At 45.0% G+C, this 22,654-nt stretch overlaps 1 protein-coding gene across 2 annotated transcripts in view; it reads right to left on the bottom strand.

Moving 5' to 3' along the window:
• IGF2BP1 (insulin like growth factor 2 mRNA binding protein 1) overlaps positions 1–22,654 on the bottom strand; it is a 92,269-nt gene continuing 69,615 nt past the window's right edge. The window contains exons 6-15 of one of the 2 annotated variants that reach the window (XM_090044684.1): positions 20,896–21,177; positions 19,878–20,012; positions 19,192–19,314; positions 17,657–17,792; positions 16,657–16,779; positions 15,567–15,686; positions 14,374–14,448; positions 12,217–12,348; positions 11,663–11,776; positions 1–10,774 (exon numbers count right to left, since the gene is read on the bottom strand). In XM_090044684.1, coding sequence (XP_089900810.1) covers positions 10,682–10,774; positions 11,663–11,776; positions 12,217–12,348; positions 14,374–14,448; positions 15,567–15,686; positions 16,657–16,779; positions 17,657–17,792; positions 19,192–19,314; positions 19,878–20,012; positions 20,896–21,177 — 1,333 coding nt within the window. In that variant the 3' untranslated portion in view covers positions 1–10,681. The remainder of the gene's footprint in view (positions 10,775–11,662; positions 11,777–12,216; positions 12,349–14,373; positions 14,449–15,566; positions 15,687–16,656; positions 16,780–17,656; positions 17,793–19,191; positions 19,315–19,877; positions 20,013–20,895; positions 21,178–22,654) is intronic. The other variant, XM_090044685.1, reaches the window with a different exon arrangement.

Raw genomic sequence — 22,654 nt, 5'->3', positions numbered from 1 at the left:
TTTAGGTTTTTCTTTTCTTTATTTTTAAAAATGAAACAGTGGAGTAAAGCGGTTTGTGGCAAAACCTAGCTGGAAGAAAAATGGAGCCCACGTCCATCCATAATCACAACTCCAGATCTGAGCCAACTAACCTGCCTCACAAAAGTACAAGGTAAAGAACATGGATTAGAAGAAGGAGTTGAGGGGAGGGGAGGGACAGGGAAGTGGAAAGATTGAAAATAAACAATCAACTGAAGGGAGGAAAAATATCATTACAGTAAAGTACAACTTTTAGAGGAAGAGCTGAAATTGCATTGGATCAGTGAGTGGGAGGGGATGCAGCACTCTGATCAGCAGCACATCCACCACTCTGATGCACTAGAAGATGCTAGCAATGCCCTACAACCTGCAACTTCAGGGAGGAAGAAATACAGAAAACCATGGTATCCAGCTTGGGGGTTCCAAACCAGGATAGTTTACAATGCCGATTAGTTCTACCTCTCTACGTGTGCATGTCCAATTGTCCTCATTTTGAGATGATCAAAGTTACTTTCATTACACAAAACTTTTCTGTTTGGTTTTTTGCTTTTTAAAATCTGCTTCTCACTGCTTTGTGTTTAACTCATCTTGTAAACCAACCCAAACAGACTGTGATGGCTGCTAGTCAGTTAATTTTACCGAAAATATCTCTCAATTTTAATGCACATTATTTGGGGTATAAAGGCACAACCATGCATTGGATCCAGCTGGCAATGAAATACTGGTGTATGCAAAAATAATACAGATGCATAAGTGACTTGTCATTCTAACAAAGTGTAGGTACTACACTGAGGAAGAGGAGAGGGTAGAAGTTGTACTGCTGACAGAAGTAAATATCAAGTTAAAAGGGAAACAAAACGAAAGGTAATGGAAGAAAGAGCTTTTAAAAGAAAATCAGTCAGAACCAAAAATTTTAGGACTGCTGAGGTTTGGAACTTTTACAACTAATGAACATTTTAAAGTGAAAAGTAAGCCCATAAATTCTATTTTTTTAAAGAACACTTTTCTTTGGAAAAAGAGAGTATTTTTTCCCCTACACTACAGCATGTGGAGTTGCCACTACCTATTTTTAATCTATTGTCACTAAGAGGTAGATAAACAAAAATGAATTGGTTATATATAAAGGTCATGCCCCCTTGTTTGACATGCAGTGAAGCTAACAGACTCCAAGGGCACTGGCCAGTGAGGGCTTTCAGGAAAAGCTGGAGGCTTCACGTGGCAGGGAAGGGGCTGCCTGGTGAAGAGTTAAACTACAAACCTGTAGGATTTTTTAACTCAGTGGAACAGATCTGATTGAAGTGAAAGTGTCAGATGGAAGGGAAAAGAGGGACCAATTTATTCTCGAAACCAATGGATTTTATCTGCAGACGAATCTGAGGGCACTGGAAATACACAAAGCTGATTTCATTTGTTGCTTTAATACAAACCATTAAACCATTAAAAAAATAACTGACGTTTGCTATGATTTACATCCCAAGCAATCCCACTAATTTCCTGGGATGTTAAATCAAAAGCAATTTTAGCCTTAAAGAACCTAAAGCATATTTCACCATGCATACAATTTGATTTACTTTTCCAATTATGGTCTATCTAGATTGTGAAAACAGACTAGTTGGTTTCAGCATGATGGACAGTCAGTTTCATTTCCCCCCCCAACAGGATTTTGCTGCCTTCAGGTGGTGAAATATCAAAAAGAAAAACCCAGCGTCCTGCACATTTCCACTGGGATTTAAATTTTTAAAAAGTATCTTTGGAAACACTTCAGATTTGGCCAAAAATGGTTTTCTTTATGTGATAAAGCCTAATCTTTGGGCCTGGATACCCCTGACACAATCCCTTTCATTGTTCGCTGTTGCCAATCACTGATACTTTGCTAGTGCAGCACAGCAACACGTTCCACATCGAATAACCACCCCTTCTGTCTCTGCAGCTGTGAATACAGGGATGAACAAATTCATTCTTGTGACAAAAAGGCCACAAGTTCATTCCCCCTCCCCAGATGAGTTTTGGAAGCAGCTCCCAGTTTTGCCCAGTCTGTGCCTGAAGCCACTCCTATCATGTCACAAGCCACCACATGTCAGAGAGGTATTAATCTTGAACAAAAGTTTAAAATTCTGTAATGTACAATAAAGCAGCAGGGTTCAAACGCACATTTAAATTAGCGACGGGCCGACTTTTAAGGGGTTTCACTGATCACCCTACCGGCCAATGTCTATCTGAAGCTTATCTGAACCTTGGGGGCCCTATCTGCACCATGCTTAGTGTCCTGCCCTCTCCCGCTAGTCCTGGCTCCCTCACATCTGCTGCCATCACCTTGAGGAATGGGAGTGGATTTGGCAGAATGTTTGCCCTCTACTCCCAGGCTTCTTCCAGGGAGTAGAGAGGATGGTGCCTCCCCCCTTATTCCCAGTCCTTCTCTGAAGGACAGCTTTATCCAAGCTCTGTTGCAGGAGCCACAGAACCTGGTGTTGGGAATCTTCAAACTCGTCTGCAATGGCTTTCAAAGATCCTAATGAGTACCAAATTATGGAAAATCCCTTGTTGGGGTGCAGGTAGTAGGATCCTTCCCCCCACCTACCTTTTCCTGTGAGATGAGAGGGTTCTGATAGAATTTGGGCTTTCATGGTAGCCCCATGCTGCAAAACCCTTGGGCACCCTGAGGCTCACCCTCCCACATCTCCCTCCAGAGGAAGTACCAAGCACACCAGAGCTGGGAGGAGTTTCCTGATACGACTCATTAAAGACCAAACTCCCAACACGTGAAGGGGAGGAACTCCCCTTGGTGCCCCAACTCTGCCAGGAAAAAGATTCAGCGATGTACAGGAACCCAAGCACGGACTCTCCTCCAGGAATCCTTCCACTACAGGTGACTGAGGGAGAGATCCTCACCTGATCTTTCAAGGAGAGGTTCTAGTCAAGGCTTATTTCTGAGGATGGGCGAAGCTGCAGGGTGGATACACCCATCCCCCCAACCCCATCTTTCAATCAAATCTTATTGTAAGGTTTGAGGTAGTTTGCACGTGTAAGTTTCAAGCTTGCAGCACCTGCATGTTCTCGAGAAGAAATGATTCGAGAGCCTCTCGCTTATTTTATTCTGCTCTGGATTTTACAAACTATGTGAGTTATTTAAGAAAACAACCAACCAACCAAACAAAACAAAAAGGCCGATTCAGTTGAATCGTGGTGAATTGTCTTTCTTCCTACATGATCCTATTATAGCTTGATCCAAAGCCCACTGCAGTCCTTCCTTTGACTTCCCTGGGTTTGGGATCAGAACTTAAGACTGGGATTTTCAGAGGAGTTAGACATACAGGCCAATACCTTGAAAGATTACCAGCAAGTCTCAGTGCTGCTGTTTTTGGGTGCTCAACCTGAGACAAAGTGGCCTGACATCCTGAAAGCAGGAAATCCTGCCCTCTGAAAACCAGACCCTTTCAAGGTTTCCCAGCTGGGGATCCCCAAACAGGGCATCTGAAATCGCTGCTGCTCTGGACAACTTTTGGTCCCACCTCCCAGAGGACCTGAGGGTCCAACTCCCTTTTACTTCTTTCTGAAAATCCCATTCAGAAATTACGATAGCACTGCTGATATATTCATAGGCCAACTGTTTCGTTTACTCCTTCTGAACTGGTCTCGAGAAGAGAGCACATTAGGATTGAAATAAGGTTTCTGTGCCCTCTCAGGAGAATATGTTTCACAGGATCACACCGATTTCATTTAAAAAGAAAAATCTTCTTGGTTACTATGTGTTTCAAAAACAAGCAAGTTCCAAAATAATAAAAGTCTAGGTTGCATGTACCATTTTAAGGGAACAGTAAGGCAGATCCTATATTTAAAAAACAAACAAAAAATTAAATTAAAAAAGTGTCTTCAACTGTCTTATACCAAGTCTGCGTTTCTGATATTTTTTTCAGAATCTAAAAATAATCAAAATATTTGGAACTAGAAGTTACCAAAAAAAAAAAAAGATTCTTTTCTGGTACTGATTAACTATGTTACTAACTTTACTGCTTTTTCGTTTTGTGCTAAAGAAATAAAACAAAACAAAACAAAAAACCTAATGCCCAGGAAACATAAATGTAGCTTAGAGGCAGTTTCTTTTAATATTTACACTGAATTTTAGTCTGTTTTGACTCCTTAAAAACCTTCCAAGTGTGTCAATTTGGTTAGGTTGCAATTACCACTGCCAGCGAGGGAGCATAATCTCTGTCATAGCTACTGAACCACATATATGCATTTTTAATGGCTGAGAAGGTGTTCAGAGCTTGGAAGAGAAAGCTATTATGCAAGCCAGGTTAGCTGTTTTTGCGCTTTTCTCCAGCTGAATGGCAAGGCAAGATTATGATAGCACTAGGACTAGGTAAAACCAAAAAATAACCATATAGATACTGTCATTGGAGTTAGTTCTAATCATAATACTTTGCACTGCATATGGCACTGAGGATCGCAAAGTGCTTCAAAAACATTAATTCATTAATCCTCACAACAGCCCTGTGAGGTAGGTAAGTAGCATTGTCCCCATTTCACAGAGGGATAAACTGAGGCACAGAGACATGACTTTTGCCCCAAGGCCATAAAGCAAGTCAGTGGAAGAGCTGAGGAAACCAAACCCTGCATTCTAGCCACAGAACATGCTGCCTTCCTAAGTTAAACTCTACATCTCAGACCTACCTAACACATATCTTCTATTCTCCTCAGTGACGTTGAGTGAACCTAGACATTGCCCCGCTGACCTCCCCATTCCCTGTGGTTTGTTTATTTTCTCCATTCCTGGAGTTAATTCAGGGAACATTTTCCCCTCCCCCCTCCCCCCACAGAATACCCCAAACCATCCAAGTTAAGTCTCTTAAGGAAATGTGCATTTTTTTGAGAAAACTCTGCTGCTTCTGCTATCATAAAAATGAGGTGCCAGCTCAGAAGAAAAGATAACATTCCTTTGCTTGTCACCCTGTACAAAGCCAGCCCTGGCTCTACATATTATGATGCTCTTGTTAACACTTCCCTTTTGATTTCACGACCAAAGATCCTGCCACTTAACAAGAGTTTCCCTTCAGGGTTCCCAGCATCTGCTAAATGATTTAATATCAGCACACACAGAAACCCCGTAAGATAGGAAAGGGATGTGTGCAGATTACCTTGCTTTAAAAGGGCTATTTGATTGACGCTTGATGTTCAAATTACATTTCTGTTTGGCACAAAGATAACCAATGCCTTCAACAGGCCTGCTGAGAAACTGTTCATTTTCCTTTTTTTTTTCACAACTTGATGGATTCAAACTTTATTTTCTGGTTATTCATTTGTGGACTGCTTCCAAGCTTGGCCAAGTCTTTATCTGTTGATTTTACCAGCCTTTGAATACAACTCAGATAAAGAGCTATATAATTCTCTATAATCCAGAGCGCTGTTTGGAATGTACGTACGTACTCGGACACGATGGCGAGGTACACAGCAAAACCAGAATAGAATAGGTATCTTCCCTCCTGGAAATGAATAGCCAAGTCGCTTTAAAGAACAACAGAAGTTTCACTACAGTTTGCATTTACGAATCTAGCTGTCTCTCTCTCTCTGCTTTCTTAACCATGTGCTTGAGAGCTTTTAATGTCATAGGACTTAAGCAATGTATTTAAGTGCTTTCCTGAAACAGGACCTCTGGGGAAAGAGAAGTGATTAGTAGAAGACTACACAAAGGAAACTGAATTCAAATTCAGGACTTCCTTGCTCCTAGTCCTGTCCAGAAACCACTAGACAATGCTGTCCTTCCTCTGTGGAAATAAAGGTATTTTAGAGTACTGATGACTACAGCTTCATAGCACCAGACTTGGATCTCTTGAGCATATTTTAACAAACTACTTCCTGTCCTTGCAATGGTAGGACACTGACAGTGTCCACTTCCCCCTATACCTGTGGCAAGTGAAAGGACATTTTTGAGGTTTCAGCCATTATGCCTGGTAGTTGTGTGTGCGGGTTTGTTCCTTAAGTTTTCAAAAGCAGGGTAGACAAACACGTCTAGTATAGTTTAGACAGGGAGGATCCTGCCTTGAAGAGGGAGTGGGATAGACAACCTCCTGAGAGCCCTTCCAGCCCTACTTTTCTATGATTCTATGAAAAGAAGCTATGGGTATCAAAGAAATCCCCTTGAACTTATAGAGGCAGAATAAAAATCATCTGCCTCCTTTGTTAGTTTTATGGTGATAGCCCTTGTTATGGTAAAACACCAGACGTTTCCCTGATAAACAAACTCTAGGTATGTGGCAGGATCTTCTCAACAGAACACTGCAACAATCAGATTAACAGTACTGTGGGTTTTTTTTTTCCTCGATGATACAGTTTGAACCAGTTATCAAAAATGCTTGCTGTTGGAAAATACAATTATAATCACCGATGTCTGAATAAACTGTTCTATGCAAGTCCATAAAAAGTAGAGAGCCAGAGATTTAAAGAAGTAGGAGACTGTTTTTCGTAGGACAAGACAATAAATGCCCTTAAAAAAAGAGTAACATCATCCTCAGCATCCTGAAATCTATTCTGCTTTTTTCTTATGTGGGGTTTGTCACTTTCTGCCCATTTGTCACAGATGCCAAAGGGTCAGAAGTCAAGTTCCTAGCTACTAAAATCTTCCAACTGGAAAAAGCTGGGTCTCTACACCAGTTTCTCCCCAGTTGTGCCTTGGAACAAGTGAAGCCTTTTGGAGAGATTTCTTTAATAGCCAGTAATTTTGTTTGGCTGTCTCTGTCTCTACTGAAAAAGGGTCATTACTTCTTTAAAGCTGCATACGTTTAGGAGCCTGATCCAATGTCATCTGCCAACCCAGAATTCCCATTGAGCTGGAGGGGAGGTAGGGGGCATGGGACACAAGTTCGAGCTCTTTAGAATTGACTTTACGACCACTGATCTTTACAAATGACATTCTAAAAAGGGTTAATTCCTGCAGGTACAATGAAAAGTAGCAAGATGTGACTTTAAAATGTGAACCTTGGTCACTGAGATAGCCGTGTTCACATCTCTCTCATTTTATTTTATTTACTTATTTATTATTTTTCCCTTGTGTGTCTGTAAAAAAATTTGGCTCCCATTTCTTTCTCTCTCTTTTTTAATTGTTTGTTTATCCTCGGTAAAACTGAGGCAATCTCTGTAAAATATTTAACAGCATCATAGTGGAGAGGATGGTTTGACACGTCCTCCGTTTAGATACAAGAGGCCAAGCCATTTGGGTTGCTCAGTGAAACTCTCGGATGGCTTGGAATCACTCCCAGCTGGACAAGTTGAACCTACCAGCAAAAACTCCCTGTCCCTGACACCCCCTTTCCATGGTTGATTATAATAGCTAGGAATTATGCTTGAAAGTAAATATATTCTCCTCTTATTGCCATTAGTGGAATGTTTCTAATCCAAAGATCTTTAACAAATTTGGCTTCCTGATTGAGCTGGGTTGAAAAAGTCTGTCCTTTCAGTAGCTTATTTAGGGGGGAAAAAATAGTATTTCCGAATCAAAAAGTTGGTGGACTGTTTGTCCTTCTTCTTGAAGAATTGCTACAGCTGTGCGCTCTTGTATCACGATGACATTATTTGCTTCGTTTGAAAAGGCCCCCAATTAGCGGCTACCATCTTTTCCACTATGTCTGAAGTTTCTGTCGTTCTCAATAGAGAGCTCATAACACTTGATTACCTGCACATAACTCCTGGCTCATAAGAAATTATGAAATGTAACTTCTCTTTTCATTAAAAAAATAAAATATTCAAGACTATCAGCTTTTATATAAAATATCAGCAAGCCCAAAAAAAAAACAATTGCTGAGGTAACTTCATACCTTGAGGTAGCTTTTTTTTTTCTTTTCTTTTTTCTCTCTTTTCTTTTTTTTTTCCTTGTTGCTAAAACACACAGCAATACCTGACCTTTCCCCACATCATGTCGTTGTTGCAATGTTTAAAGGACAGTAACTGCTCGTGTGTTCCCTTATCAAAAATAAAACAAAAAAGAAACAAACAAAAAAACCAACAGCATGCGTTCTTGCAGCTGCATAATCCAAATTCAAAGACGGTTCTAACTATGTAGGATGCACACAGGTTTCCACTGAGGGAACCAAAGGCCTTGTCTCCACTAAAAAAGATTAATCAGTGCAAGGATGGCTTCTGGCCCCTTGATCTCAGCCTAGAGGTCTGCAGATCACTGAATTCTGATCTTTCTCCCCTTCCTTAGGTAAACTGGGCCAGGGTTAGATCTCAGTTATTCTGCAGTATAACATGGATTCTCCATTTTCCCTGCACCCCAGGATGTCAGTGATACCAGTACACAGTGGGCACATCTACACGTGCATTTACATCACATTAAATTTACTGTGCAGCAAGTTACTGTGCAGTAACCAGAAACAGGCAGGTGTCTACACGTGCAGGCGTTAAAGCGCGTTAACGCTGTGTGTGGTCTGGCTTGGGACTAAAAGTTAGTTCCAAGTCAGCCCACACACACAGTGTTGCTGTGCAGTAAGGCATCTACATGTGCGTTACTGTGCAGTAACAAATTGGGCATCAAGCAGGTATCAACTTTGTACCCAAGTCGGTGTAAGTCACCACAGTTACCGTGCAATACGGGCACGCATGTGTAGATGCACATCTGTATTGCATAGTAATTTAGGTTACTGCGCAGTAAATGTGCACATGTAGACATGCCCAGTGACTGTAAAATGGTGTTGAATCAGAGCGATCCTGCTTTACACCTATTGTGCATTGATGAAAATGAACACAAGGTTTATGACAATGAATTTGCAGGCCCACTGTTCTTCACTGCGGTTCATCTGCATTTCCATCTCTACTCTTAGTAAAACCAGTGTAAATCTTGAGAGTTCAACCACTGGCTTAACTGTTTCAGATTTACAACAGAGTAACAGAGAAGAATCTGGCCCTACCAAGGGTTTTTTGGGGCACAATACTGCTCTTCTTGAAGTCACTTGCATTGGACTTCTATTGGCAGGATTGTGCCTACAGAGCACATATCCCAGCTGGCTCTGCATTAGATGAGGTGCTGAGGTGGGCAGGGGACACAGCTATGTGTTGGGGGCTGCTTTCAGTTTATAATCCAACCAGAAGGATGTTTCAGGTGGAGACAAAGCCCTACCCTGTGTCTAAAATGCTATCACAGCAGTTACTGTCCCTTCCAAATACTCATATTTTAAAAAAATCATTAAAATATATTTAAAATATAAAAATCCATGTAAGAGTGACTGGAATCAGTAACCATATTACATTCTTTTGATGTATACATTTGGCATTGTCTCATGGCAACAGTTGTTCTTCACACAGTAAAAATTTTTTTAAATATGAAAATTTCATTTTGCTTTTAAAAAAATTATGCCAAATTTTTGGAATCATTTTTCCTTCACTTTGAGAGAGACCAGATGGAAAGTAAAAGGTAAATCACCCCAGGAGACTGGATCTGAATCAGGATCATTGGTCCTAGAGAGCTGTTAAAGCTTTTATGGGTGTTTTTATCCATCCCTTTAGGCTGCAATTTTCCAACAGGTCTAAAGGAACCAGGTGCTCAAGTAGGTAGAGTCTGATCATGCCTAGCTCTTATTAACTGTAGATCTGCAAACACTTACCAGAAGGGAACAGTATCACAGAGGAGGAATTTGAGGCACAGGGGCATTTATCCCAGGGCACCCAGAAAGCTAAGTGACAGAGCTGGGAATAAACTCTATATCTCTGTGCCTTATTGTGGTCCTCAAATCAGCTGGACCACACTGTATTTTCCATGTGATCAGGTGATGCCAATTCTTCTCCTCATCCTAAGGTCCATTTTTGGTCTGTCTTGAGGTTCAGAGTCCTGCCCATTATCAGGCACCTGGCTCCCTTAGATACACTGACGATCCCAGCCTTAGTGCCTTTTTTTCAGAACATCTGATTATTAAATAGATGAAGGTTAAATCCTACAAAGCTGATTTTTGTTGTCGTCATCATTTAAAATGGGGAGGAATCAAAACTATTTTCCTAAGCAAACTGTATTGGTTTGCATCACTACCTATGTGGGAGTCCCATATCTTCTCCTTTCTGCTACTTAGAATCCAAAAAAAAAGGGACTACTTAAGTTGCCTTTACTCATGTTGGGATTTATCATCAATGGAATTAGAAACCATCCTGTCCACTGGAATTTCTATAAACTGACACTAATTTTTTTTAAAGGTGACTTTTCTCTAGGATTTTTGATCAGCCAAATTTCTGTTTGTAATATGATGGCTGGAGAGTGCCCTGGGGCTCCTGATGGATGACAACAGAAATGCAAGACTGGGGTAGATTTGTAGCTCTGAAAGCTACTTAAATGAGCACCTAGGCTGCAGATGCTACATTGGGAGGAGTGTAAGCCTCAATAGCTCTGTGTTGGATTTGTCAAGAGCCTGGGCTCTCAGTCGCTATGTGCTGCTCTGCAGAATCCTCACATGCACTGCAGCAGGAGTTGCTTCTTTAAGTAGCCTTTGGGGCTGAGTGATTGTAAAGGCTCAAATTTGGGCACTTTATTTTAACATAGGCATCTACCTTGGAAGCCAATCAAACTGCCTTTGACTCTCAATCCATTAATGGAAAAGTTGTCTACGGTAACTGATTCCCAGCCACTCTTAAGCCTGACTTCGGCTCGTTCCTCTTTCACGTGGTGGTGGTGTTATTGTCGCCGCTCTTATTTCCTTCGTGCTTGTGTCTGGCCGCTCTGTCCCTTCTGATGCTGCTGTTTTACCTGGGCCAGGATATCACGTATTTTCCGCTGCGCCATCTGAGGAAAGAACAGCAAAGGGCTGAAGCTGCAGCAGGGGGGGAAGCCTGGCTGTTCAGGGCATGGACCCAGAAGATAAAAAACTGGAGTGCCACTGGCTCTGCCACCGACCCATTATATGACTGGACAAATCACTTCATCTCTCTGTGCCTCTGTGTCTCCTCCCATCCTTTGCCTATTTTGTCCATTTGAGTCTCTAAACTCCGAAGCAGAGACAGTTTCTCATTATGTGTTTATACAGTCCCAAATCTACAGTACCTCACCTAGGCAGGGGCTCAGAGAGTTAAAGTAATACAAACAATAATCATCAGAGTAAGAAGGAGATACAGTGGGAGAGGAGAAAACAAGAGAGGTGTTGGCTAGTTTGGGTCATCACCTACTTCAGTATGGACCAAGATTTGTAGGAGCCCAAGAAGGGGGCTCAGGAAACTTGAGCTCTGTTCCTCTCTCTGCCACTGACTCAGCATGTGACCAGGATTAAACCACTTGTACCCTGCTCCTCTTCTGCATTTGGTGTTGGGTGACTGTATTAGAGACGCTCATTCAGATCCAGGGAGGGAACATGCCTTTCCCTTCCACTGCCAGCTTGCATCATGTTCACATTGTTCTGATGGGACCTTGATTCTCATTAAGGCCTCTGGACATTATCCCATGTTTTAATAATAATAAAACCAATAATAGTTGATGACCTTGGGCACTGCACAGGATGCCTGACGTTAGTATATGGACTTCTGGAAAGACAGTAGAGTGTGTATATTCACATGCCAACACACACCTGCATGCAGTTCAGAGGACCACGCAAGTTTCCATCTACTTCCCGAGTTCTTTCTCTCTGCTTCACCCACTCCCAGCACATGCCCTGTCAGGAAAGAGCCCGGCTCGCTATACCTGGCTGGCATAGAAGTGTCCGATGATTTTTACTATGACTTGCTCATTCTCGTCAGGAGTTTGGTCCCGCGGCACCACCACCTCTGCTGCCGTCAGGTTCTGCAGTTCGTTGACCTACAGAAAAGGGGCAGAGGTTAACCAGCTGCTGATCCAGCAGAGATGCTTCCTAACTTCAAGAAGGAATAAAAAACACCCTGCACCAGATTTTGCCGTTCTCCCTTTGGCAAACAAATGCTCCCACCCAACCTTTGCTACGAATGAAGCTGAGCACTTTTAATGAAAGAGCTTTACCAAGACTTCCTTTAATGAAACATGCCTACATTACCATGACTGAGCTTCCACTTTCCACAGGATAGGAGCAGACTCACAATACAGTTATTGCAGAACAGCAGATATGCAGTAGGCTTCCCCCTCCCCTTTTACCTCAGTATACTTTGTTTGGGCCATTACAGCCACCTCCCTGAAGGTTTCACTCCTGGGAATGAGCCACCTTCCCAAGGATTTTCCCAGTCTTTCCATGGTCTCAGACCTCTCTCCATCTTTGGTTCACTTACAGTTTTGCCTCCCTTGCCAATGACTCTCCCTGCAGCTGAGGCAGGGACCCTGATGTGCGTCTCCAGCTTCACCTCTTCTTTAGGTCCAAAAAAGTTTTCCTCCTTGAGTTTGCCATAAATTCGTCCTTGTGCCTACAAAGTAGAACAGGGGAGGAATAGTGTTAAACTTGGTTTCCAATCTGCAGTAGCACCGTGCACCCACAGCTCTCATCATTCAAGATAGGGGCTTCTCCTCCTTGCCCCTGGATGGGACTGGATAATCCAATCCTGCCACAGTAGAAAGTGGGAGATATGTTGCTGGGATGTCATAGCCATATATGCAGCTCTCTAAGCCTGGGGTTCTCAAACAGGTAGCACAGAGATTTCAGGGGAACCTGACAAGCCTGCCCTTCCCATATTGCTAATATGAAGAGATGTCCACAAGACACAAAGAATACGAAGCCAGCTAGATACCATGGTGATCTGCACCCACATAAGTACCTCACGGAGGCAGAAGAGAGATCAACTCTTCATACATGAACACCAACTCCTACCTTCTTCCCCCCTTTCCCCCTGGTTCTGTCACAACAATATAGGGGCACCTCACAAAAAAGGATCCTATTTAATACAAACATCCGCACATCAGTTTTGCTCAGCCAGCATGGACTAAAGCTATTTTGAACACCAGTCCAGCACACCAGGCTACCCAAAGCTCGCAGCGTATGCATCTTTTGAAGTCTGGAGCCTAGCTAACCCTGACCCAGGCCATCCTAGAAGGAGAAAAGGCAACACTGAGGTGCTGGTGGAGTTCCATGGGGATCCCAAAAGAGAGACAAGTGGTGAGACAAGTACCTCAGAAAGAGGTCCCGAATTGGGAGTGAGCGGGGCACGGGCTAAGACCTAACTCTTTTGGAGACCTGGGATTTGCTGGAGAGGGAAACAAGCTTATGGGGAAATGGACCTGGAAGACATTGGGTATAGATCAGTGGTCTCCAAACTTTTTTGATCGTGCACCCCTATCAGTCAAAAATTTTTGAGCACGCACCCCCAATATATGTATATTTATTTATTTATAAATTACTTACATGTACTACTCGTGTACCGTATGTGACACGTGACCGTCTGACATATGGACTGAGTGAGGGCGCCAGTGTCAATCCATATATTAAATATTAGTAAAGCTTAATTTCTTTCTTACTTTTTTAGATAAAAAATAAATATAAATAGAAGTTCTAATATTTTCTTCCCGCACCCCAATGGATCATCTTGCGCACCCCATTTTGGAGACCACTGGTACAGATGATGACCAAATGGTTACTGATTCAACCCTTCGTCAGAGCTGTGTTCTTTCTGGCTTCCTCCTGTCCCACTACCATCCATGGTGGTCAGATTATGCTGATCAACATGCATTAGCTTGTCAAAGACACTAATAACCAGTGATAGAAACTGCTGGACATCATCTTTCAGTTCTACAGGACTCTTCTCTTGACAAACAAGGCAGGAAGGTGCAAAGCAATGATGGAGCCTCACTGTGGCTCCAGGGGTGAACTTGAGTCAGGCTCCAGACTCATGCTAAAGATTGTCAAAAGTTGACTGTTGTAAACAGGGACCTGGTCATTCAGCATGGGAGTCAAAGGCACCTGCATATGTTACTAGTAACATCACTCCTTGCATGCCATCAGTTTGAAAAACTGGTGTGCCCTAACCACACTGGCCCACTATAGTTAGATTGACTTTATCCTTCCATAATAGTGAAAGGCACAGACATGAAGTGACTTGCTTACAGTCATGCAGTTGGTCAGTAGCAGATTTGGGCACAGAAACCTAGGAGAGGAGGCAATGTCTTGGGCCAAGTCCTGCAATCTCAGGCAGCCACCAATGCTGGATTATGATATGCTGAAGCCCTAAACTATGTCCAGTTTAAAAGGTCCCATATGATATAAAAATAATCCATGAACCACCCTGCAGTATCCAAGAAAAGTCCAACTTGGGTGAACTGTATTGTTTGTGTCACTGGACCTGAGCTTTGCTGGCCTGGGGATTTTAGTCACTAGGGATCATAATATGTGATTTCTCCACGAGTTTCTCATTGAGGTAAAAATCATGTTCACACAAGGGTTTTCTCCACAGGCGCTAAAATGCCAGTCTGGACTTGAGAGACAGCAATAATGATAGAACCTTGAACTGAGCTTCGGGTGGTCCAGTGATTATAACCATGCGCACTTTGGAGTCCGGTGTCTCAGGTGGGGCAATCTGAAAGAGAACAGAGACAATCTGAGCAGGTGAGGAGGAATATATCAGAGGCAGCTGACTCCTCACCTCCCCCACCACTTTGTAATGTCCTAGCCCTTCCACTGCACTGAAACAAAGGGGAGGGAAGCAAGGAGGCAGGGTGAGTCATCTGGGGAAACATCAGCCTCTGGCAGATGGAATCACTATAAGGTTTGCAAGAGGAGGGAAGGAGAGTTAAAACCTGAATGTCCTCTAACTGCAGAGGAGAATTAGCCAAACAAAGATGATGGCCAGGACTTTTCAAAGGGGCCTCTGGGCAGTGTTGCCAGTGCATGAAAGCAGAAATTCAACATCTCAAAAGGCTGCAGGATGCAGGTCTTTGAAAGTTATCAAAAACACCACTGGGCAGTTGACCAAGCATCACACATACCAAACTGAGGCAGGATCCTCAATATAGACCTTTGGTCCCCAGGATACCCACAAGTTTCTAGATCTAGTGACAGAACTGCTGAGCTGGCAATGCTGCATACCAGAGTTGGACAGAGAGCTGCCCTGGAAGCCAAGGGGTGCTGGGTAGCCAATTGTGTAGACTGCACAACTGCTAGAAATCATACTTCCCCAGGGAAAACTGCGTAGACCAAGGGGATACTAAATGGTGACAAGCCCCCTTGTTTCTACTATTTTCCACCAGACAACAGTGACTAAAAGCCACTGCCATATAATGGCTTGGCCAAGGTGTCAGTGCAGTGACTTGGATGGATCTTAGTCTCCTGCCTAATATGCAGGTGTTCATATCAAAGAAACTACCACCATCCCTAAGCTTCATTAGCGTTGCAATTAACAGCCCAATGAAAAGCCTAACAGCTGATGGGATATGGAGACCAGACTTTCCTAACCGGTCTACCAGTGCTGCTCTAAGGCAAGGCAGTGACACAATGGCAACAAGCATGGTGGGGAAATCTATTGCTGCTGCCTCCTATACTCTTCAGTCTCTGAGATTATCAGCCTTGCTCCCTTTCCCACCAGCATTAATATAAAGGTCAAGAGGCCTGCTCAGTGATAAGGCACCCACCAAACAATGGAGTAAGTAGCACTTAAGTTCCTAATGGAAATATGGCCAGCTGCCTTGGAAAGGCTACCTTGATGGAGGCACTCGCAAATCTGGAGAGCTGCTTAATGTGCTGTCCTTTTTTGCCGATGATTGCACCAACAGCCTGAGCAGGGATGAAGACATGGACTGTCTCTTGTTCTGGAGGCTGCTGGCAGAAAGGTTAGGATTACCAATAAGGTTCCATTAAAATGGATGGAGTTGAAGGACATGACCTGATTTGCATCTGCCTTGCAGGCTGCTAGACAGACAGAGCATCCCCAGGATCTACTGAGCCTAAGACACACACTTACAGACACCCAGCACTAGGCATATGGTTAGGCAACAGAATTGAGAGAGAGTCTGATTGTTCACTGGACCATCTGATCTCCTGCAAGGGGCTGAGATCCTTTTGCAGAATGTGATCATAAATTTGTGGTGCATTCCAGGAAGAGCTCAGCACATGAGCTAATTCTGTCAGCTGGGAGTCAGAGCAGGCTCTAATGGTCAGTACCGGTTGTTGCTAAAGGATGATACAATTACACACCCTCGGCCCGTAGTCTGCACTAAGAACAGCTGGACCCACACAAGACTCCCGAAAGTGCAGGAAGCCCAGGGCATCAGTGAGCATTGGTCCTTCAGGTCCTCTTCTGGGTGGGATCTGCATGGCTCAAGTTTGCTGCAGCAACTGCACCCCTTGTGTTACTAGGAAAACACAAGCCAAATTGTGCATAGTTTCTAGACAAGGTGGGGATGAGGCACACCTCCCTCTAAAGGTGTCTCCAGGCCTGGCTCTGTGGCACTCAAGCTTTGGACGAGTCCACACCTGCCATAACATGACTAAGGGACACAAAATATGGAATTCAGACAGGAAAAGTCAAAGGGCAGGCCACCCAAAACTGAATCACCCAAACCCACTTTTAGTCAGAGTAAAATCAGGCCAGGATCACAAGACACGGCTTGGTCAGCTATCACAATCCATCATTTTAGCCACCAAGCAGCCAGCCAGAGCAAGTCAATACCCCCAGGCTTTGGACTGCCATGCTCCTTGGTGCACAACCCAACAGTAATCAGCCTCCCAGAGTACAACTCTCTCCAAAGGAGAAGCTAAAATGATTCAAGCAACCAAGTCATCTGCCTACCATGAAGGAGCTGTATGGTGCTGCCCCAGAGACACTGCTGGGAGGAGGTGGCACTGCATTGGAAGAGGCAGGAAACAGGCCAACAGCAGCCAGGTTGAGGCCAGGGATCAGATGAGATTGTAGCTATGAGGATAAGACAAGAACAACATGCTCATTATTGCTCATACTGCAGCATCAGTTACAGAGACATCCACTAAGATCAGAGCCTCCTCATGCTAGGTGCTGTCTGTGTAGGCTCCCCGCTCTATGTGAATCGGTGGCAGCAGAAATTGAACTTGCAACCTCTGGACTCAAATGCTTGAGCTTCTGTTGCTATGGCTGCAGCAGGCTCATCAAACTGTCTTGTAGGCCTGCTGCCAACTACTAGGAGGACAGAGCACTATGCTTAGCTATACTCTCTTTTAAAGAGAAGGAGTTAGCATAGCATAGTATAGGTGTGTAACTGTCTTTACTGATACTCTAGCAGTGGAATCAGCAGCTGCAGGGAGCTGGGAGATCGGTCATCTTCATGGGCCATCAATGAAAAAGCTGCCCACTTGAAAGAAAAGAGATGCAGTGACATACCAAGGCCACCCAGCCAACAGACCCCAGCATTGCTCAGGTCCACACAGAGGCCTCTCTCATGTAGTGCCTGTTTCTCTCTTTGTGCTGGATCATACTCCACCTCTTAGGTATCTAAATGGATGCAGGTACTTAAATGTGATCCTATTCTACCCTGCTTGAGTGCCTGAGAAAACATTAACACACAAGTGGGTGGGGGCCCCTCCTGCTGACTGCTTTCTGTGCTTGAGACTGATGGGAAAGACAATGGCATGTTATGAAAGCAGACACATAAACAGGTTTTTGAGGACTTGAGCAAGGTGGAATAGGATTGCACTTAGGTGCATACAGGTAGAACAGGATCTGGAATAGGATCTCCCACAGCAGGGGAGAGAGACCCAGCCCTGGAGCTATAAGGGGCCATGAAAGGGCAGCCACACCTGACGCAAAACACACTCACGCTCATGGCAGCCACATCATTCTCGTACGCCTCCCTCACTTTCTTCATGATCTCCTGCTCGGCTTTGCAGCAGTTTTCAATGGAGCCTTTCACGGTGATGGTCCGCTCAGGGTTGTACAGAGTCAAGTCCTGCAAGCTGGAAGGAAATGGACTGGTCACACAGAGGAAACCTGCATCCCACAGCCTCCAGCCCCGGTGCAGTATCCACATGGTGCTATGGAGATCTGGTGCAATGGTCAGGACACCGTAAACCACACCACACACAAAAGGAAGCACTAAGACTGAGATTTTAAGAGAGCCTCTAGGAGTCAAAGGGCCTTGTTATACATTGCACTTCGAGCTACTCAAATGCTGATCAATGGTAGTACTAGCTGGAGTTTGAAGCACTCACACCTTAAGGCTAAAAACCTTCTCTGATTGTCCCCCACCTGCACAGCTATGACTTGCTACTAGAGGGTTGGCAAGCAGGGGCCTGACTAGGAGCTACAGCTGTGATTTACCACTGCAGGGCTGGGGAGCCAGGACAGGTTTCTCTCTCTGCTGTAGGTGGAGGTGTGAGAGATGGGTTGGGGGAGGGGGCGGAAACACGAAGCTGGGAGGCAGAGAGTTAATGGAGTGGGAACAAGTAATAAAATGGGAGATAGAAAGGGAATGGAGGTGGGGGAAGTGTGGCGATGAACTGAAGGAAGTCAGCCACTAAAGGATAAAATAAAAAGAAGTTAAAAAAAAGGATTTAAAAAGAAATAAAGAGAAAGTAAATTAAAAAGGTCTCATGTTTTAATAATTTGGGATTGGGATGTGGAAGCTGCTGATCATGCTTCCCAGGGTGGCTGGGAGTGGTGAAGGTGCTCTCGGGGGAGCTACTGCCCCTGTTCCAGAAAGGAAGCCCCAACTCATGGGGATCCGATCTGTGCCCCAACTTTGTTACCCCTCCATCCTCCCACCCGTCCCAGACCCCACTCCTGGACCTATCCATTTGCAACCTGGCTAGCTCTTATATGCTCTGAAGCCTGTTTGGATCCTGTTACACCCCTAGGGGTGTGAAGGTCATACCCCCAGGGGTGGGAGAGGGAGTTGGCTTGGTGCCAGAATTGCCCCCAGAGTGGTAGAGTTCAGGAGGTGGAAAGTGTGTCCACACAGAACAGGAGGGTGAAGATGGAGACACTGCACCCTGTGATGTTGGAGGACTACATCTTGGGCAGGTCATTTGTGAGCAGTGGCTACACATTAATGGAATGAGCTAGGTACCATGGAGCAGAGGTAAACCTGACTAGAGTGACATAAGCTTAAGCTACCTAAAGTGTGCTTAAAACTAATTTCAGGCATTGTGTGGACAATGCAGATAAGAGTTCCAGGAGCTCCCTAAAATTAATGTGTAACAAGGCCCAAAGTGCCCACTGAGTCAAACAGGTCCCCTTATCTGGGGGGGCAGGTTGCCCAATTCCTCATGCCTCCTTTGCAAGCCAATAGCCTAGAAGCTCTGCCTTGAACATTAGAGAGAAGAGAACCAGTGAGGGTGAGTGGGGGAGTCTTACGAGGAGATGGTGATTTTCGTCTCCGTGTCCTGTTCTACCTTCTTGAGGTTTCGTCCCTCTTTGCCGATCAGTCTCCCCACAAAGTTGTTATGGGCCAGGATTTTTAAAGGAACTTCATCAGCTCTTAAGGAGGAAGGAAAGGGGGGAAAAAAGAAAAATTGAAAATCAGTGTTCCTGATCCAACAGCGGGGAGGTGGGTACAGCAGGAGTGGGGCATTGTCAGATCCATTCCCCACTAAGGTGAAGTCCTGAGATCCCCAGCAGCCTCCTTCTCCGACCTCAAGGTACATAATGGAGCTCACACATGGAAAACAACAGAGTTACACCCCCTCCACCACTCCAGTTTGGTCTCCTACATGGACTGGTTTGTCCCTGTACAAAACCAAGAGCCTTGTATGTGGGAACATGAGGCCTTCCCACATTATTGCCTTTCTCTCAACCTCCTGCTGTCTTGCAGCCAGTGTAGCATGAGCTAATGAGTCAGTGCAGGAGCTCTATTGGGATGCCCAAAAACAGTGCTTGTGCCCCACAAGGCCAGCCCTGGTCTTATTATGAACTTTCCTGCATATGACCTTTTCAGAAGTGTTTCATTTAACTCCCCAGTGAGCTAAGTCACTGCCCCTGCAATACTCCAGTGCAGCAAGAGGAGATGCTCTGTGTTACAACGAGGAAGCTGAAAGCCTTACGTCTTGGTGTCTTTTGCCTCCTTGTGCATAATCTCCAAGATCATCTTACAAGCTGCTGAGCAGCCCTCAGGGGTGGAATGGATGCTGATGGCTTTCTCCGCTGCACCTGCATTCTCCTTCCTGTGCACGTCAATTCTGCATGTGCACAAAAACCACTGTGAGACACACAAATGGTGTATCCTGAACAAAGCAAATACCTGCTTGCGAGAGAGGCATCTTGCTCCCAAACTGGACACTTGCAACCCCTGGGGTCAGCTTGGATCTGACTCAACATCCACATGCAGGGTTTGCATGAAAACAAGCTGACTCAGGCCAAGTGTTTTGGAGCAGCTCAGAGCAAAATCTTAACCATGAACTTAGGCACTGAGATTATCTTGGAAAGAGTCATAACAAAAAGCCATGGCTTTAGATGAAGGCCAGGCACAGTAATATAAGAAAGAACATAGTTTCCTTTGAACAGCAAAGGTAATGAACTATTGGAACAACCTAGCAGTGAATTCTCCATCTCTTGACACCTTAAATCAAGACTGGGTGTTATTTGGTTTAATGAGGAAGGGGGTAGTGAGTGATATTCTTTGGGATGTCTGACAAGATGATCCTATAGCCTCTTCTGCTCTTCACATATACTAATCAGACTATTCTGATGACTAAGCAGACTGTGATCCTGTTACAGCCGATACCTTAAAGGAGAAAGGAAGGGAAGCAAACTGCGGAAATTTCAGGTAATAAAGCCCACCTCTCTGGGTGTTGGCTGGCATGGAAGTGATGCCTTTTTGCTGTCTCCCTCTGGTTGGGAGAGAATACATCAGATACAGTCTAGGAAGGCATGATGGAGAACTAGTGGCTCCAGGGTAAGCCTTGCAACTTAATTACATTCCAGTTCCCCCAACCCCAGGAGACCCAGCCCCTTAAGTCCATGTGGACCTTGCCCTAAAAGTCTGCCCTACCAGGGCGCTGCCTGCTACGTTGTCAATGAGACCAATCAAACTCCAGGGCAGGAAGGGAAGACAGGACTCACTTGGACTGTGTCTGTTTAGTGATATTGCGAATCGTGGCTCCCTCCTTGCCAATAATGGCCCCCACGTATTGTGTGGGTACCAGGAGTCGGAGGGGGATGTCCACTGGCTGCTGCTTTACAGGCGCTCCTGCAGCAACAGGCGAACCCTGCCTGGGAGCGCCCCGGGTACCAAAGCCTCCCCGTCGCCCATTCTCTGGCCCTTGTATGGACTGTTCATCAGGGATGTAGGAGACCTTCAGTGCATGGTTTTCCAGCTGGTGTCCGTTCAACTTCATGATTGCTCTAAGGGGGAAAGAGAGAGAGAGAGTATCCTGGGTTGTGTCTCTTTACTGACTCTCATGGTCATTCATTTCCTCCTGAGGAAGGGACAGGACACTGAAGATTGATGACTACAAGAGGAGTGGGAGGAGGGCACGGGGCTTTAATAGCTCATCTGTCATTGCTGACTTGATGGAGTGAAATCAAAGGCACGTGAGAGACTGAAAATACAGTTTTTCCCTGGTGTAACTTCCCCACCCAGCCCCTTGAGGCTACACCAAGGTTGATGGTGCAAGGCTTCATCAGAAGAATGAGGTTCTTTCCAACAGGAGCAGTAGGAACAAACCACTCTCAATTGAAATCTAATCAGTTCATGTAGGGGATTATATGATGTGTCTGGACTTGGTGACCCAAGAGGTCCCTTTCAGTCTAGTGGTTTCTGGCTTATTTTTAAAATAAATTTAACAGACTAAACTTTTCTTTTCTTTTTTTTGGCAGCTGGCTGCATTTTCATAAAGCCACAGGTAGATGAGGCTATAGGAAAAAGCAAAAACAGTCTCTGCTATGAACCATTTATCCAGCCCAGCTTCAAACCTCCAACTGTTTGGAAGTGTCTGGTGTCACCAAGACAAGCAAAACTTTGCCCAGAACATCTTCGATGCCCCAGCAGTTGCAAAATACCAGCATCATGCCAATCTGTGTATTTCATAGTTTCATAGTTTGTAGGGTTGGAAGGGACCTGAGCAGATCATCTAGTCCAACCCCCTGCCATGGCAGGAAAGAATACTGGGGTCAAATGACCCCAGCAAGATTGTTCATCTAACCTCCTCTTAAACACCCCCAGGGTAGGAGCCTGCACCACTTCTCTTGGAAGCTGGTTCCAGACCCTAGCCGCACTGACTGTGAAGTAGCGCCTCCTGATATCTAACCTAAATCTACCCTCTGCCAGCTTGTGACCATTATTCCTGGTCACTCCTGGTGGTGCTCGGGGAAACAGTGACTTCCCCAGTGCCTGCTGATCCCCCCTGACTAATTTATAACAAGCCACAAGATCCCCCCTCAGCCTTCTCTTTTGGAGGCTGAACAGGTTCAGGTCCCGCAGCCTGTCCTCATAGGGCCTGCCCTGCTGTCCCCTGATCATACGAGTGGCCCTCCTCTGGACCCTCTCCATGCTGTCGACATCCCTCTTGAAGTGCAGCACCCAGAATTGGACGCAGTACTCCAGCTGCGGCCTGACCAGTGCCGCATAGAGGGGGAGGATCACCTCTTTGGACCTGCTCGAGATGCATCTGTGGATGCATGACAAGGTGCGGTTGGCCTTCCTGACTGCCTCCCCACACTGCCAGCCCATGTTCATCTTGGAGTCAATGATGACCCCCAGATCCCTTTCCGCCTCCGTGCTGATAAGAGGGGAGTTCCCCAGCCTGTAGGTATGGTGCCGGTTGTTCCTCCCGAGGTGCATCACCTTGCACTTGTCTGTGTTGAAACCCATCGTATTCTC

Source organism: Crocodylus siamensis, chromosome 4 (assembly GCF_052110815.1).
Source record: "Crocodylus siamensis isolate JL-2025a chromosome 4, ASM5211081v1, whole genome shotgun sequence".
Lineage (NCBI taxonomy): Eukaryota > Metazoa > Chordata > Crocodylia > Crocodylidae > Crocodylus > Crocodylus siamensis.
Note: the sequence above shows the minus strand (reverse complement) of the source record. Positions and strands in the feature narration are given on the sequence as shown.